The 18215-nt window shown below is 40.6% G+C and overlaps 2 protein-coding genes across 3 annotated transcripts in view; one reads left to right on the forward strand and one right to left on the reverse strand.

Annotated features, from left to right (window-relative positions):
- The window catches only part of PRKD3 (protein kinase D3), a 47376-nt gene extending 36274 nt beyond the window's left edge, over nt 1-11102 (forward strand). Inside the window, exons 14-19 of the mRNA XM_086631618.1 lie at nt 2871-2977; nt 3583-3744; nt 4208-4306; nt 5785-6052; nt 6951-7036; nt 7909-11102. Of these exons, the coding sequence (XP_086487744.1) occupies nt 2871-2977; nt 3583-3744; nt 4208-4306; nt 5785-6052; nt 6951-7036; nt 7909-8082 (896 nt within the window). The 3' untranslated portion in view covers nt 8083-11102. The remainder of the gene's footprint in view (nt 1-2870; nt 2978-3582; nt 3745-4207; nt 4307-5784; nt 6053-6950; nt 7037-7908) is intronic.
- A 717-nt stretch (nt 11103-11819) lies between these two features.
- NDUFAF7 (NADH:ubiquinone oxidoreductase complex assembly factor 7) lies at nt 11820-18014 on the reverse strand. Of its 2 annotated transcripts, XM_086628050.1 has the most exons (10): nt 17933-18014; nt 17706-17869; nt 17462-17542; nt 16692-16802; nt 15484-15694; nt 14928-14986; nt 14079-14192; nt 12952-13095; nt 12435-12608; nt 11820-12052 (listed from the first exon to the last, which is right to left on the reverse strand). In XM_086628050.1, the coding sequence occupies exons 1-10, from the start codon at nt 18012-18014 to the stop codon at nt 11840-11842; spliced, it is 1353 nt and encodes a 450-aa protein (XP_086484176.1). In that variant the 3' UTR covers nt 11820-11839. The 2 variants fall into 2 exon arrangements, with proteins under 2 accessions (XP_086484176.1, XP_086484167.1); XM_086628041.1 differs by having other exon boundaries at nt 17706-18014.
- Nucleotides 18015-18215: the final 201 nt, after the last annotated feature.

Here is an 18215-nt window from a genome sequence, read left to right on the forward strand (position 1 = left end):
ACATATCATTGACATATTTTATGCAAACGGTTTCACTACAAATTTCTTTCAGCGGGGTAAAGTAGAGGGAGCAATTCTTTGTCAAGAGGTCTCAGTTTTAGGTTTCAAATGTAGTTTTATCACTTTTAGTTTTTAAAAACTTCTGTTGCAACATATAATTTGTTTATAGTATGTAATCACAAAAAGAAGAAATACTGGAAATGCATCATGTGAACTCTGTTTCTCTCTCTTTTTCTTTTATTCTTCCTTCTTTTTTTTAATCCCATGTGTTATATCTCAAGTGTTGAGAAAATCACAGACCATAAATCTGGAAAGAAAGAAAAAGTGATAACTAATTTAAAAGTGGTAACTTTTCTGCTTCTGCTGTCTTTCTAGTCAGGAAGTATTGTGGCTATGATTTTTCTGTGTGCAAATTGTGTAGTTAAATGCTTTTCTCTGTTATTTCTGAACTGTTTGATGGAAATGCAGTTTGATGGTCTGCTTTTACATCACTCTTCAGAGGGGTCTATTTTTTTTCCTCTGGGTTTTTTAAAGCATGGTATAAATGAAAGTATGCTCCCTCTGTTACGAATGGAATGTGCACATATGCAGACACTAGTTTAATGTTTTGATTTTTTTTCCTTATGTACTCTCTTAAATTGCCTTTTGGATAATATCAGTTTGATATTTTTCAAGATTCAATGCTTATAAAAGCCTTTTATAAGCATTTATTATGTTTATTACAGTTAACTTTGACACTTCATTATGCCTTAAAATAATTAGGATATACATACTCAGCTTAAGATAAAATCAAAAGCTCAAACCAAGAAAAGAAAATATAAAAGAATGTTCTTTTGCTGGCTCTGCACTCTGCTAAATTGTTGCTGGTGTTTGGGGACACTGAATCTGATAACTTCTAATATTGGCTTCTCCCCACCTGTTTAGGCTTACTGAAATAATGGTAACAAAACCTTTTATTTAAAAAAAAATTTAAAAAAGTAAAATTAAGTTGCTTTCATTGTTGTGAGGTTTGGGTTTTTTTGGGTGTGTTGGAGTTATTTTTGTGTATGTCCTCTATTCTGGACAAACGTTTACAAATTGTAAATCAAGAAGTTATAGGGTATTGATATCCAACTCTTGTTTCTTTAAGTGAGAACAGTTTCCATCTGCTTTGCCTATTTTGGTTAGTTTTGAAGGATCTGAAAAATGGGGACAGAAAAAAAAAAATCTTGACAGTTTCTTACTGATGAAAAATTTGCACTGAAACCCGTGTGGTTTTGTTTTACATGTGAAAAGGAATTTTCAAGCTGCTTTTCTGTTCATCTTTCTTCATGTTCAGTTTTTAGCTCTAGTCTAGCTTCTGTAGTTAAGTGTTTTGTTAGTTTGGTTGGTTTGCTTTACGTTCTCTCACACCCTAGCATGTGTCTTATGGGTTTTGCATCTAGTTTGTAATTGATAGTACTTCTGCTACATTTCAGTATAATTTGATGTCTAGTGGAGCCAGAGTCACCATCCCTGAATCTAGGATTTTATTTAAATCATAACTGGTGCTGTGATTTCTAATATTTTGCCTAAAAATTGCTGATGTGTTACAGTCAAAATGACAAAACTCCCTGGATCTCTCTTTTTCGATACTTTTGGCTTTACACGGCTGTCTGTGACAGTTCATAATACAATGTATGCTTTCCTTTTTAATATTTATTTTTTGCTTTTCAATGGTGAGTTCTATGTGCTAACCTTCTAAACCTTTTTGGACTTTGAGTGATGCCTCCATTAACTGCCTGACTTCGTCTGGTGGAGATAAGCCTGGTTTTGACCCTTTGTTGGGGTCATGATGATGTTTAGGGCAGGTGCATCAGTGGCTTGGTGCAGCAGCCTTTGGAGCAGTGCCCATGCCTTGCCTAAGCCCAGGCCACCAGTGCTGACTGCAGAGCAGCGGGTGAGTGGCTGGGTGGTTACCGAGGTGTAGCTGGGCTCCCCATATCAGGGCCAGCAGAGTCCCCTGTGTCGCTTGTGCTGTAGCTGTGTGTGTCGTCCCTTTTCCTAAAATGGCTTTCAGATACTTCACTGAGCAGGTGATGACTTTTTTTCCTTTGGTGCAGACTGACTGTTCTGTATTAGTTTAGTATTAGATGTCTTCTATTATCAAGGTCTTGCAGTGTGTAATCTCATTAACCTCTCTGATGTGAATGTGATAGAAGTCACTTTTAGCAGTTGGGGAGAAGCTGGGTAAGCGTTTACAGCTACTCACTCAGCCCTTGAAACACCTTGTCTGTGTGTTGCAGGAAGTGTCTCATGTAGCTAATGCAGGTTGCAGCAAGGAGTACTGTTTGATGCTGTCAGCACGTTTTCCTTCTTACCACAACTTTTTAGAGCTTTCTGATGACAACAGACTGCCTCTGGGTGTTAACATGTTGCTCTTCGTAGCATGTAATTAGCCTTATGTTCCCATAGAGTATTAGCTATAATTTCCTGTGCATGTGGAGCCCTTAAAAGTATGAAACCACTGGAGAAGGCTTGTAGATCTTTCTTCATGTTTGTCTTTAGTAGTTCTATGGTGTTTTTACAAGAGACAATATTTTGTGGGAGTAGGTATTACTTGCTAACATGCAAGTCCCTTGCACAAACAAAAACTTCACCTAATACATCTAATGTCAATGTGCACACCTGACAGCAGAGTAGTAACCAGTTCAAATTTATCTACAACTCTCCTGTTGAGGCTGATAATTTCTTGTTACTCATATAGCAGTTGCAATCTTATATATAAATATAGTAATATTGTACATTTGTACAAAATATACTTGTTTCCCCAAAAAGGACTTTCTGCTGCCATGTTTTATAGCTGTGAATTGCTTCTGCCTCTTGATGGCTGACATTGACTTTCTGTTTAGGAAAACACAGGAAGACTGGAAGAGATGTGGCTATCAAAGTCATTGACAAGATGAGGTTTCCAACTAAACAGGAAAGTCAGCTTCGTAACGAAGTAGCCATTCTCCAGGTACAAAAGTATTTTTGGATCACATTGGAGTTTGTCTCAAGCCATTAATAAGATTTTGTAATGTGTGTAAGTGCTCTGAATTGATTTCTAAATCTGTATATGTGGTTTCTGAGTCTTTTTTTTTTTTTTGTAAGAGGGAATCATAGAATTCTGAGCAAGAATTCCTGAGTATTTGGTAGAATTGATAACTTGGGAGTGGTATGTACCCTCTGTAGGGGGTCTGCTGAAGACAGGTGCTTTGGCTGCATGTTGTCTCCTGCAGGTAGCAGGAAACTGTATTTTTTGGACTGTCTTCCACTACTGGCTTCTCAATCTATGAGTGTTATTCTTGCTTGTTCTGTATTCAAGCTACTGAGTGCGTCAACTGTAAAATTAATCATGACGGATAATTTGTGTTGAAACAAATTAGTCTTATTAGTGATAATTGTCACATTTCATGGGTTGACGTCTGTGTTTCAAGCTAGTTTCTTGCCTCAGACATTCTGTTTTTTCATTTCTAACTCTCCACTTGATGGCTTTTTGATTTGAGGTACAATATTTTTGTGTAATTTGGGATATTTAATACTGTTTTACTTTAATGATGTGCCTACACTACTTTATTTTAGAATTTGCACCACCCTGGGATTGTGAACCTGGAATGTATGTTTGAAACCCCAGAACGAGTCTTTGTTGTGATGGAAAAGCTGCATGGGGATATGCTAGAGATGATTCTTTCCAGCGAGAAAAGTCGACTTCCAGAACGAATAACTAAATTTATGGTCACTCAGGTTAGCATTCAGTCTTTTCTCTTTAAGAGGAAAGGCTAGATTTGTCTTTTGTAATTATGTGAGAATGGGGTTTGGAGAAGGGGTTTTCTGTATTGTTATTTAAAGGAGACAGCACAGAGGGCTGCACATCTGATGAAAGTTGAATCAACATGGAAAGAGTTTTGCATGTTAATTATGTTACGTTTTTCTGCCCTTCTTTCCCAAGACATAACGTTATGGACATCCAAACGTGTGTGTCAAAACAGTAAGCATTCAAAAACGGGGGGGGAAGGTGGAGAGAAGGAAAATCAAAACCATTAGTTCCAAGTCTTGATAGGTTGGAAAAAAGTGGTACTTGCAAAGTATATATGGGTTGATTCTTAAAGACTGTGTTGATACAAATTACTGTGTTGCTTAGTGTGTGTGGCTTTTGACAGTTTTGATTCACTTGAATAGTTCTGAAAATGTCCTTTACTTTTCGTAGATACTTGTTGCTTTGAGGAATTTACACTTCAAGAATATTGTGCACTGTGATTTAAAACCAGAAAATGTCCTACTAGCATCAGCAGAGCCATTCCCTCAAGTGAGTGAAGATTAAAAAGATACTTTTCATCAGTCTTCATTGTTCTTTTATTAAAGAAATGTAGGCATTGCAGCTTAAAAGGTGACCTCTTGTGGGATTGTTCCACTGACTTAGTCTAGAGTTACTTGAACTACATGAATTATAGTTGTCTTTTTTTTTTCTTTCCAACTGTTTCCTAGCTTTATGATCAATGGTCTGTTTCAGTTTATTTCCCCTCAGACATGGATCATGTCTCACAACAATGCTGTGCACCAGCATTTTTTATTCCAAGGAGCTTGAGAAGTGCAGCTACTGCCAGCACTTAGCCAAAGGCTGTGTAGACTGCATCTATTTTTATGCTTGTGAAAAGTGCCTGGAAATTAGTATTCTGGATTAGTGAGAATAGTCCAGTGGAAAAGGCGCAGAACTAAAAGCTTCAAGACCAGTCCTGGTTTCTGTTTGGTGCTGTTTGACCCTGGGAAACAATTTCTTCCTTGTTGTGCACCTCCTTCTCCTCCTTCTCTATTGTCTGGCTTATAAGCTGTTGTGAAAAGGGACTGGCTCGTTTGTCACTGGTCTTCCTTGGGAATCTTCGTCATCAGTATGTGTGACATTACACTGTAATATAAACTAAATAGCTAATTTCTGTAAGAGAAATGCTTTTCAGCAGTATTATATTTATGTACTGTCAACACTTAGTCCAGTCAGCTATGTACCTCAGATACCTTGGATAGTATGGATTTTGTGGAAGAGATAGATTAAAGCTGCTAGGCAGCATCAGGGAATTGCTTCCAGTGCTGTGACATTAATGCAAAGTGTAGCGAACTTTTGGAGAGTCACCTGTATTCCTTTAGTGCACTGCTCGCTCTTATACCCTGAGGAGGGCTTATTAACTTGGGGTTAGTGTTGGGCTTGGTCTGGATGCTTTATTCTGTGCAAGTGTCTGCTGTGATCAAGTTATGGAACCATCCCAGAACCATGAAGATTTGAGCATCAGTGCAGGCACCAGCTGTTGATGCTTTTCACCTGGATGATTATTGGACTGTTCTGCCCAGAGCTGCCTGGGTCTCAGCTCTAGCTAAAACTCACTGTTTGATTTTTGTGTAGCTGAACCCTCCAGCTTCAGGAATGTGATCTGGCTGCAATTCACGTGCTTTTTTGATTTTTCGTTCTGTGCCTTGTGAGAGTGTGGACTTGCCTCTGAAAATGAGCTGAGTTTAGGATCGAGTGTTTTGTCCTTATTTGTGGCCATGTACTGCACAGACTGCGTCAGACCTGGGTGTGTGCAAGGCCAGTTCAGGTCTCAGTCTGAAGCAAAGTTGATCCACAGTCTGCGAAACCAGCAACCTAAAACCTTAACCGGGTGGCTTACGTAATGTTTTGTCTCTGGTTTAGCGCATACAATGTTTAAATCATGGCAGAAATGATATCGAGTACCACACTGGTCTTTGGCAGTAGCATGCTTTGGAGATCAAGTTTAAAATCTGTTTCTTTTGCAGGTGAAGCTGTGTGACTTTGGCTTTGCACGTATCATTGGTGAAAAATCTTTCAGGCGCTCTGTGGTGGGGACACCTGCTTATCTTGCCCCTGAAGTGCTCAGGAGTAAAGGTTACAACCGCTCTCTAGACATGTGGTCCGTAGGAGTTATTGTCTATGTGAGCCTTAGTGGTACATTCCCATTTAATGAAGATGAGGATATAAATGATCAGATTCAAAATGCAGCATTTATGTACCCACCAAATCCTTGGAAGGAAATTTCTAGTGAAGGTAAAAAACATCAATTTTCTCTATCAGAATGTCTTTTTATGTGGAGAATGCATTCAAATGTTTAAACCTCAAGGTTCACTCAGATAGAAGTGTGAAAATTATTGGTAGCTGAGTTTAATAGACTATGCCAAAATGGATAAATATGAGCTGGCATATATTTATGCAAGAGAAATTGTCAAAAACAATGTTTTAGATAATTTTCAGGGCAGGAGGATCCAATAGATTTAGCAAAAAAAAAATAATTGCATACATGAGGAGTAGGATAAATAACCTGAAACTTCCCAAAATTCCCAATGAAAAGTTATATAATATGTGAGTATTTGCTAAATGCTGATCTCAAAACATACTTTATCTAAACTATAATTACAGAAATGGTTCAAAGTTGAATCTGGAATTTTAGTTTTGTACATTAGCAACTGGAACAAAACCTGGATCTAAGTGTCAGGTCTGAACAACCGAGAAGTTTGAGCTCGGTCTCCAGAGCTCTCTAGTGCCAGCTTTGTCGTTAATAACGTATATATGGTCAACATACAGGTAGATGTGGAAGGACATACACAAATATATACAACAGTGGAAGTACCTACATCATTTTGGAACACAGGATTATGCTCAAGTTATTTAGGCATTTCTGAAAATCACTGAAATCAGTAGGGAAAAAGATTAGCAAGTAACATAGTAAAGCTTTTAGTGTTTCCATTAAAGTGAAGAGGAAGCTTACTCCATACCTGTTTTAGAGCCTCATTTAATGTAAGCAAAGTTAAACACAAATTCAAGAGCTTAAGTTTAGAAGAGTTCAGTAGGATAACACACACAGAGATAGAAAAAAAATAATTCTTTCACCGCAGCATGTGAATGATGATAGATGTGATCTAATTTTTGTTCTGTTGTTCTTTGTCAGCCATTGATTTAATAAACAATTTGCTTCAAGTGAAGATGAGAAAACGTTTCAGTGTTGACAAATCCCTAAGTCACCCGTGGTTACAGGTATACCCGTCTGCCTTTTTTCACTATGTTTATAATGGGTGAATAATGATTTTTTTTTTTTAATCAAATCCTTCTGAGGCTTATTAAAACTGCTCCTATCAAAGTTTGTTAACAAGCATTCATGGAGGCTTGAGTATTTCTGGTTTTAGCTTCGCACTTTGTGTGCTCCAGGATCCTGCCCATCTGTTAATGGCTTCTTTCCTCAAGGAAAATTTTGTCTTACTGTCTCTCCTGCCCCTTTTACATTCTGTCTGACCAACATAAAGTTTTACTTTTCTGGCACCTCTCCTGAACATGGGCAGTGATGAGTGCATGGAGCCCCACTGAAGTCAGTGTAGAGACAAACGTAGTTTGCTCCGTGCTGAAGTGGGCAACCAAGCTGGTGTGTGCCGTTAACTTGCACTTGCTTTAGAAGAGAACTGTTCGGAATGGGATTTAGCCACTTGTTTGACTCGGGTTCCTTTCACAATGGCTTTGCAATGCTGTATGCGCATATCCATGCACACAAATAACTTAAAAGACATTAAGGGGAAAGTCCAATTAATTTTGAGGACAAACAATATTGGAACGAGTGTAACTTATTGTATGTGTATATATACAGTTAATTTTATAATAAAGCTAACAGCTCTGTTGTTACAAAAAGTTTTCATGATTTACAGTATTACAGCCTCAGATACTAGCCTATTTAATTTTGAACCGTTCTTTGTGGGCACTCTGGGGGTGTTTGGTTTGTGGGTTTTTTTTTTAACATCTTGTTGATTATATCTTACGGCTATTTATACTAAAAGTAGAGACAAACTGCTGAATTTATCTGTGGGAATGTACTGCTGTTGTTTCTTAAACTGCTTTCTTAAATCTCTTTTACTCTTTAGGATTACCAGACTTGGCTTGACCTCAGAGAATTTGAAACACGCATTGGAGAGCGTTACATTACCCACGAGAGTGATGATGCACGCTGGAAAGAACACGCTTATGAACACAACCTTGAGTACCCCCAGCATTTTATTATGGCTCCTAATCCAGATGACATGGAAGAAGACCCTTGATTTACTCATTATGCTAAACTGCAGCAAAGAAGGACACTCCAGACAGAAACTGAAGATAAGTTTTGGAACAACTGTTGCTCTTTCTGAATGCTGTGCACGTAGTTCAGTGTACAAAGCCCCAGAGGATCCTGCATTGACATGAGAATAGACTGTCGTCTGACAAGCTTTTCTCCATCTCTGACTTAAACTATGAGTAGTTGCGGGATAGTGGGATAAGCCCTGCTGGGTAACATTTCACCAAGCTGTGTGGCTACAAAGCCATTACTGAGGTGTAATGTGTACAGATTGAATGGTTTGTATGTTTTTCAAGGTTTGTGGTTTGTGGTTTTTTGTTTTGTTTTTATAGCCTACACAATAAGAATTTTGTAATGGTTTTCTAATCCCTACTTACTAGGCCATAGAGGACTGTTTTCTGTTACTTAGATACATCTCCCGTTTCCTAAACTGTGGTAGTGAAAAGAGACTGTAAAAAGAAATCAGCGCAGAATACCTTGGCTAGTAGCAAAACATGGTGGTTTAGGTCAAGTACAGCTTCATAGATGAAGGAATAATTTGCTGCTGTTAAGACAGTTAAATAGGTGTGTTTTGCCCTAATTGAACTTTTTTCAGATACCCCCAAAAAAACCCAAACTCATAACTTCTTACATTCCTCTTGAAATGCTGGCTGATGACAATCAAAGCTATGCTAGTCCTTTATTTTTTATCTGTTAAAACCGAGCAATAAGCCACAACAGTGTGGCGCTGTGCAAGGCTGGCACGTCATTGATACACACCAAAGGCATTTTGCCTTAAAACTAGGCAAATAATGCACATAGAGCACATGAGACTTGATGTAGCATATCCTTTCACTCTGCAAAAACACCTTCAAGCAGAAGGATGTGGAAGAATAGGGAAAAATACATGCAGCTTTCTTCTGTTCTTATAAGTAATTAGATTTTCCAATTTTTCTAATATTTTTATAATTTTCTTACAGTTCCCTGGGCTTGCATCAGGAGTAGTTTCTAGCCTGCTAGCATGTACCTTAACTCTGCTCAAAACTTAGGAGTAACAGTGAACATCAAATCACCTGTTGCTTCTGCCAGGGCAGCTGGATTGTAGGAGAAAGGTCTTCTGACTTTAACCTGCAGCCCCTTCCATCCTCTTTACTGTTTCAGTGTTGTTGTTTGAGCTGAATGGAGAGTCCAAAACCAACTCCTAATTCAGATTTTTATGCAGATGCTTCAGTTGATGTATTCCCAGCTGCTTCCTGGACTTGTGGCATGTTAAGAGAGGAAGCAGTATTCTTTGGAAATGATTCCTTCAGAGGATAGTGTTACAGTTAAAGTTCATGGTGTTTCAAAGAAGTTTGAGGCCATGAATGCCAAATGCACATGGAAGAGGTTTTTATTTTTTGTCTTATTTTAAAATGGAAAAGGTGAAATCTTTCCTTTTGTGTGGGGTAACAGGATTGTGCTGCTGGAAGGTGCTGGATGGCTGTACATATCCCCGATGCGCCAAGCTGCTTAACTGGAGCTTGGTTTAAAATACTTTTAAAAATACTGAAACAGGCTTGAACTCCAAAGTCAGTGAGAGGCTTTGGGGAAGCTCCTCTCTCTCCTACAAAGATGATTTTTTTTTTTATTTTATTTGTTTGTGTGTAGATAAGTAATTTTTTTCTACTGTTGTTATTCGGGTAAGGAAGCAAGCAGGTGAGCAGACTTTTTGTAAGTTGCTAGATAAAATTTTACACAGTTATTTCAGGGCTGGCAGCTGCCAGCCTGGCAGTAAAGTCGGTGGCAGTTGCAGAAGTATGTACCCACAGGCAAGTTTGGGTCTTTCACCCACCTCTTCTTTTCCTAACGCCGTTGGATTAACGCCGTTAATCCAACCGCCACTGCGTTTCATAGGTGTCTAACGTGGTAAAGGCTGAACTCTGGTTTCCCTGTTAGGATATACCAAACTTTGTACAGAATGTTGGTGTGACCTGTATGGCAGTTTCCTACAGCCAGCAGCGTTTCAGCCCTTCCCACCACCATGTGTCCTCTCTCCTAGTGCAAGTGTTTCTCAGGTTTGTGCAGGGGACTTGCCTGATGGCAGTCCCTGCCACTCCTCCTGCACTGGGGGTCATCCTCCCACTTCTATGCTGTCAAGGCAGTGTAAAGGAATTCAGAAGAGGCAGAATTTGTCCCTTAACCTTGCTATCCTTTTAAGGCAGGGTTTCAGGACTCATTCTTCAGAGAGGCAGTATTTTTTATCTCTGGAACCAGAACAATCACCTATGAAGCTGGTAGTCTAGTATTTGCCCAGGCTTGGCAAGGGAAGCAGTGCTTTTTCAAATTTCAGTGAAGCTGTTGCTATCTTCCATCCTAAGTGTAGTAATGTAGATACAGTCTGGTTTTAAACTTCAGATTTTATACTTGAGCTGTCACTTCAGGTTTTCCTGTGGTTTTGTTTGTGTTTAAGGGAGGGGAAAAAAAAAGCCAGCTCAGTCACTTGAAAAAGGACAACAGGAATAGAGGAAGGAGGGGACAAAAATGAAGTAGAAGGCCTGGCTGATGTCTCTCCCCACAAAGTCTGCTCTGCTCCAAAATATTATATGAGCTATTTATTCTTCACGTTTTATTAAAAAAATAAAATGAAAAAAAAAAATGCTGTTGGCCTTTGGAGGAGATTGCCTGACCATATATGCAGACTTGTGGGGCCAGACAATAGAATAGCAGCTAATAGTCAAGCAACCAAAAAATCAGATGTACATTAGGGGTAAACTTTCTTCAGAGTAGTAAAAATAGCTGATGTTTTTATTCCCTTTTTCCTACCTTTACTGCAAACTTGGACAGCAGTAGGTTGCGGTGTTTAATACCTTTACCCCTAGATGAATTAAGTTGCGTTCATTCAAAAAATAGTGCTATGATGATGCTAGAAAAAAGCTCATGTAAAATTTATAGCCTCAAAAGGACACTGTCAAGTACTTTTATATTTTTATACATCCCATTGTTTGTAAATATCCTCTGATAAGCTTGAAAATAAAATTTATTTCCCTATCAGTCTTGTTCTTTTTATTTACATGAATTATGTCTCCTATTAAATGTTCTTAGAAGTAAATGTTTCTTTATACTTCCTTGTTTGTGGATTTATTTGTCATTAGATATTCACTGCTGTGGGAATTCTGTTACCAGGTGCTTTGGAACTAGTAACTTCTGTCACCATTCTCTTTTATAAGAATATCTCCAAAAGCATCAAGGCCTCTTGTGTTTTAAACACATACCAAAGCTGAGTACATTTAAAGTCTCTTTAGCACATCTGTTTGTTACTGACAAGTTTTAAGTTCATTCACTAGTGAATTCTTCACTCAGCTCTATCGTAAGACCCCTGAAACATTGTTCATTCTCTGCTCTGTGTACAGAAACTATTGTACGTGCAGTGTTTGATTTCTACACATACTGCTTGCAGTAGGTCAGTCAATAGGTTTAGTGTGCTGCATTAGATTTAGTGTGAAATAACACTCTGCCAAAACGTGGCTAGGCCCCGAAGTGTAGGCTGGTGTGAGAAAATTGCTGGGAGAGGTAATGTGATATTTCATGTGCTTTCAGTTCAAAGATAAATCAAAATATTTAGTTCTTACCTTACTGCGTGTGTAGCTATATGCTGATTATATTATTGCAAAACTGTGTGTGAAACCATAAAATGCAGGACTCCATTCTTTAACTTAGATTTATTTTTTTTAATAAGTAGCTATTGAAAGCTACTACTAGTAGACATTTTGCTATAATATTTGAAATTACTTCAGTAAGAGTTCACCAAATCCAGCAACAGGCAGTAAGGGAGACTTTGATTCTGGCTTATGTTTCTTGTCAGGATGTACAATTCTGTCATGAGGCAGCAGGGCAAAAAAGTTAAAACAGTCCCCCATCTTCTTGGGATTCATCAGCATATCATAGCTGCGAAGTAACTGCTCCTGAGTTGCTGAGTCACGTGAATTCTGCAAGAGCACCTAAAAAAAAGAAGGTAGGTTCTAGCCCTTCCTGCTTTCCCATAAATTCCCTCATACCTGCAATGTCTTAATGCGTCCTTTTCACTTACACTGCCGTAACAGTACCAGTGTTCAGCAGAACTGGTGCGGTCGCTGGTGGAGCTCACACATTGATGGATGTAGCAAAGTTTTGCATTAAATACTCCTAAATATAGTATGATCAGTTTACTTTGAGGGATCTAGGGAAACTTATGTCTAGGAGAAGCAACTTTTTGATCTCACACCTACATGTTGTTTTTAATAACTTTCTTTTACAAAAATGTGATTGTAAAAGCTCTCTTGCTGCTTTAAGAGTATTGCTTGTGGATTAGGAGAGCTTACGTTCCCGAAAACACCATCATACCTGCAATCGGAGGTCAATGCCCATGTTTTTTAAAAACTCCCGCTGTTTTATGGGGCCCAATGTGGCTGTTCTTCCCTGTGTCATCTTTCGGAGATAGCTGAAATCAACGTCTGCTGTCAGGTCTGCTGTACCTGGAGCGCTCAGCACATCATGAAGTTTGTGATTCCGGAAACCCTGAAAAATCAAATTGTAAGATTATACTCAGCTGTACTCCTGGCTACAACAGCTGGGGCTGGCAAAGACTAAGTTGTGCATGAGAGAGGTGAGAATAGCAAATTATACTTGGAAAATTTGAGATAAATGTACCAAGGGCTCAGATTATCCTTTTTGTCTGGTAGAAAGCCTCATGGGTACTGATTAAATAAGAGCTCAATTACTCAGTTTTATGACTGCAGCATAACGCAGTTGTTGCTATTACGTCTTCCTAAGACCTTTCCTTGTAAGAACCTAATGATCCAAGCGACAAATAAAAGAGAACAGAGTATTTTGGCCTGTCATTTCAGGGTAAATGACTTACCCGGAAAGTGTCAGTTTTGGTTCCATCATGACCATAATCAGCAATCAGTGCTGCCCCACCATCCTTTTCTATACGACAGGCAAGCCTCTGAATGATGACACCAGCCTCAGGACACACTTCCACATGATCTCTTGCTTCTTCAGGCTAGTGCAGAGTTCAAAGATCAAAACACCTGTATTAGCAAACAAGTGCAGGGCGAGAGTTCTTCATACGTGACGTCTTGGGGTTGTTGTCACTTCACTGGCGCACAGAAATTCCAGGGCTGTGTTCTAGGCTTGAGATAGCTTTTCCCAACAGTCATTTTCAATTAGTGTTTTCTGAGAGCTGGATTTCAGTCATCTCTTCTATAACCTACAGTCAACTGAAATGAAAATTTTTCTAACAAGTAAGAATACCTGCATCAGGTGAAACTGCATTACTGTGGTACGGAAAGAATGAAATAGCTCTTCAGCCCTTCAGAAAGGCCATTCTGGGTGAAACTTATAGTTGGTTTAATCATAGAATCATAGAATCATAGAATGGTTAGGGCTGGAAGGGACCTTCAAAGGTCATCTAGTCCAACCCCCCTGCAAGGAACAGGGATATCTCCAACTAGATCAGGTTGCTCAGGGCCTTGTCCAACCTGGCCTTGAACGTCTCCAGGGATGGAGCATCCATCTAAATCTCAACTACTTTAATTTTGTAACTTTAAGAATCCAGTGAACTTCAGAAAAAAAGTAGTCTTAGATGCTTTCCATTAAAGGTCAGTACAGCACAGAAGTACCCAGCTGTGCTGACTTGAGAGCCTGGCTTAGCTAGGGCCACTGTGGGGCTGGTGATGTGATGGTTCTGCAATGCAGAACTCTCCCCTGTCACTTGCTGCCTCAGTTTGCTCTCTGAGGTTGTTTTGTCTGTGTCAGCTCAGATTTTTGTGAAGTTTGATATATGTGTTTATTTTTGTGCTATATATTCACAGCGCACAAAGTTAAATGCTTGTGGAAATTTTGCAGAATGGAAAGGGTAAGCTGCATTTACTCATTTATAGATTGAGAGCCCTCCTCTTGCTGTCGAAGTAACCGAGAAGCAGTAAATGCACTTGAAAGAGTCGGTAAAGACCTAAGTACGAAGTCTGGCAGGCATAACCTTACCTGAATGAAGTTTTGTGTCGCAGGGGTGCTGGACGGTGACAGGACAAAGCGCAGCTGGTCGGGAACTTCTGGATCTATATCAACCAACACTTCACGCCAGCCTTTCTCTGTTCTCTGTTTATTGAACCCAGAGTACTTATTTTACACACTAACAGATATAACGGTATCTTGTTTGCTTGACTGAACTAACACGTCAAGAATTTTGACAAACGTTCTAAGAACATAATATGCCATTAACAACAATTACTTATTCCTATCTAATTCCAGTAACTGCCTTGGAAAAAGATCGTGGTAGAGACTTGGCTGCAGAATCAACAAATACAGGTTTAATTATACTTCAAAGGAATGAATGATGCTGTTGAGAAAAATGCTGCCTCTTCTATCAGCAGTGTAATGTTTAACTTACCTAAATAAAATAAACTGACTCTACCAGTGATTTTAATAAATTATCAAACTGAAGTTGAAAGTTTCTTCTGAATCCTAAATAGCTTTTATTTTGCTATTCTCATTACCATTCAAATGAAAGCCCTTCAGAGCATTGTCTTTGTTAGTAGTGGTACATAAAATAATGTTGACATTAAGAACTTGTGCTACATTAATAAAAAATAAACTTGAGACTTACATAGGCAAAAAGAAATCTTTAGCTTTCTACAAGTTTTTCCTTTCAAGGACAATTACTAATTTTATAGTTATCAGCTGAATTAAGCCTTATTTGTTCAAGTTCAGTTAGAAATATTCTATCACCATAGACAATGCATGTGTCTAGTTTGGCACCCTACTTCTATTCTTCCTCAAAGAGAAAAAGTGGTTAAGCAGATGGTCACAATTAGAATAATCATCTTGCTATACCTGAAACTTATGTATTGGCAGGGCATCAAAAAACTCATGTGCTAAGTAAAAGCTGTAACCTGCGGGAAGGTAAAAAAGAATGCATTAAATTATTAATACTTCCGATAGCAGCTTCCAGTTGAAAATAAAAATGTTTTTATGAATTTTAATGAATTAAGCTAGTTAATGTGGTTGTGAAACAATTATTACTTTCAGCTCGGATGTGTCAAAGACAGCATTTCTACAGCTAGGTTTAGCTTCCAGTCCATTAATTTTAGATCGGTATCTCATGAAAGGAGATTCGGGCAAAGCCAGTAAATGGTTTCCCATGAAAAGAAAAAAATCAGAATATATGATATTGGGTAGCTATCCCAAAACAGAGGCACAACAGACACAACAGGTAGCCTTTATGAGAATGAGTCAAGATTGCGCCTCAGAATCAAACAAGAAAAACAAATACGTACATTAACTACTCTTCTATCCATTATGAAGGCTAACGGAGACATCCTCCGCTACCAAAAACTGCAAATGGTGGAAGGGCACCATCCCTGTAACAAGACGTTCCCAAGCGCCTCACCTGGCGGCACATCTTGAATGTCTCTATACCAGAAAATGGGAATTCCAGTCTTGCTAATGCCTTTCATGTAAGCAGACTTTTCCTCGGGATTTGACTGCACCTCCCCTCCTGTCAGCATCACCGCTTGGACCTCGCTGAGTTTGGGACTCACTTCTACCAGATGAAGAGAGACATCACATTTACTAAGTAAAGAGGCAAGCTGGTTGAAGACCTATGAAGGCAGATGAATTCTATTAGGCACAGTCACAGGCTGTTGTATACATTAAAGGTTTAAGCATTAACTTTTAATCGCATTACTCATATTCACGATACCATTTAGTTGGCTTTCATTTAACAAAATAGTCTCAGTGAAAAGAGACACTGTTTTGCTCCTCCAGAAGGAAACGGGAATTTCTTCATCGATTTTAATAAAAGCTGCTACGCTTCTAATCGAGTTGGCAAAGTAGAGCGCACATTATATAGTTTTAAGGAAGGCAACATGAAACACTGATATAGAATAGTAACAGCCTGAAAGTGAGTAGCTCCTCCAATAGCTGCAGAGGGTTTAGCATTAGGAGAAGGGTGGTTCGGTTTTCCCAGACACCATAAACACACAAAAAAGTGCTCAATATCCTACATTTTACCGTGGTTATTAGAGTTCTTTTTCATTAACGTATGTAAGTAGAATAAAAGGTCTTCTGAGGTACTAAATCACATTAGCAATTTGTTTTTTAATTAGCAGATTTTAATTAATAGACAGCCATGTAAGCATCATAGAACAGAAAAGGTTAACTCGAAAGAATCTCCTGGTATCTCCAAAAGAACCACTATATTGCTGTCCTTCTCCCCTTTCTCCTATTGCCTGCACTGAAGTCTGCCTCCCTCCCAGTTATACATAGCAGCACCCTCCTAAATACAGAAATAATTTGTAACAGAACATTCCTGCTCTCCCCTTCTATCAAGCAGTGTTTGGAAGATTACACGTGTGTCTGTGCAGTGCACACACAGTGGCCCGTGTTCCGCTTTCGACTCGGAGACCTGGTCTCTTCACTGAACAGCAGAAACTTGCATGTATTCTAACCAGATTCTAAGCTGCAAATCTCCTGACTGAAATGATTTGGTTACTAGGGCAGGTTAAACCCCGACAGCAAAACCTCATCGCTTCAGATTTCAGCGTAGCCACAGAATAAAACCAGAAATAAAGAATATTAATATTAGTTTTCACCTACCCGTAATATATCGTCGGCAAGAGTGCCCCTCCCTGGGCCCAGTTCCACCAACTGGAATGCTTTAGGTTTGCCCGTGGCTATCCATTCGCTAATACACCATATTCCTATTAACTGACAGCGAGAAATAACACAAACAAGAATTACAGTAATAACTTCAGAACTTGTGGAAAGTGACATCTGCCTTTTGTGTGATAATAACTGAGAAAGACACTACACAATATTCTATGTGTTTTAAAGTTAAAAAAAATCATACATAACTTTGCCTTCTCCTCTTTAAGTGTTAAAATCGGTGAATGTTTGCTGTCAGCCCAGCAGAGGCAACTCTCCATCAGCAAGCAGGTGGGATGCTTTTCGGGTCGGCACACGAACTCTTGCTTAAGGCTCAAATGCAGGTCACTGCCCAGCTGCTTCTGAACAGCTGTTCTTCGTGACAGCGCAGACAGAGATGACACCAGAGTGGCATCCAGAACAGCGTTTAGCCAATCTTTACTACTGGAAATTAGACACAATCCAGAGCGAACCAGACCAAAATCTGAAAATTGGCTTTGAGTAGAGTTTTCACACTGGGAAACTGCCGTAACTCTTTCTATGTATAGACAACTTCTATGTGAAAATAAGCGTTACCAAGCACAGGCGACGTCCCAAATTTTAAGGCAAGAAAGGGACTCCCTGCTCTTCCAGAAAAACAAACCACCCCTTCCTCCTCCAAAAACAACCGTAACTTAAGAGCGAAAAGAAGTGACTTGGGACATTAAGGAGCGACGCGTTACCTCTCCAAACACCTGACTTATTTCAGGCGAGGTGACGAAATCTCCGCTCTCGCCGATGCCGCCGCGGCGCGTGTAGTAACCCTGCGGGGGGAGAGGGGGGACGCGCGGGGCCCCGGTGAGCGGCGCGGCGGGCGGGCTGACGGCCGGCGGTGACCCGGCGGGCTCCGGGCACTCGGGTACGGCACCCTCGACCCGCGGGCCGCGGTGGCGAGGTGCCCCCGGCCCGGCCCGGCCCCGCCCGCACCTGCCCGGGGTTGGTGAGCGCCTCCCGCATGTACTCGGCCACCGTCACCGGCCCGGTGGCCCGCAGCTTGAGCAGCAGGTGCCGCAGCATGGCGGTAGCCCGGCTGGGCCCCTCGGCGTCCGGCTCGCCCCCCGCGCCCGAGGAGCTCCGCGCCGCCGCCGGAGCTGTGGGGAGAGGAGGGAGCGCGGCGCTCGGCGGGGCGGCTCGGGGGGAAGGGCGGGGGTTACCATGGTGACGAGGGAGCCGGCGGCGGCCGGCGGGGCCGAGGGCGGCGGCGAGGAGCGCACGGCGGGCGAGCAGCGGGACCATGGCAGCTGCCCCGGCGCCCGCGGCGCGCTCCTTCTGCCCTCCTCCGCCGCCCCGGGTCCTGGCCGCTCAGTGGCCGCGCCGCCATCCGCCGCCTGCGTGAAGACGAGCCACCGGCTATACACCGCCGGGAGCGGGCGAAAGACGGCTGAGGTTTTCCTGAGAAGCCCCTCGCCTGATCTCCGCTCCCTTCTTCCAGCGTAG

This window comes from Tauraco erythrolophus, chromosome 2, assembly GCF_009769465.1.
Source record: "Tauraco erythrolophus isolate bTauEry1 chromosome 2, bTauEry1.pri, whole genome shotgun sequence".
Lineage (NCBI taxonomy): Eukaryota > Metazoa > Chordata > Aves > Musophagiformes > Musophagidae > Tauraco > Tauraco erythrolophus.

Bases quoted from the DNA above. Each gene is read 5' to 3' on its own strand.
- NDUFAF7 (XM_086628041.1), bottom strand. From the start codon at position 18,014: ATGGTCCCGCTGCTCGCCCGCCGTGCGCTCCTCGCCGCCGCCCTCGGC. The intron at 15,695-16,691 runs GTAGGTGAAAAC...CTGCCTTCATAG, and splicing joins TTGCCGACGATATATTACGG to GTCTTCAACCAGCTTGCCTC. The intron at 12,053-12,434 runs GTATGATGGTGT...TCTTTTTTTTAG, and splicing joins GCATTGACCTCCGATTGCAG to GTGCTCTTGCAGAATTCACG.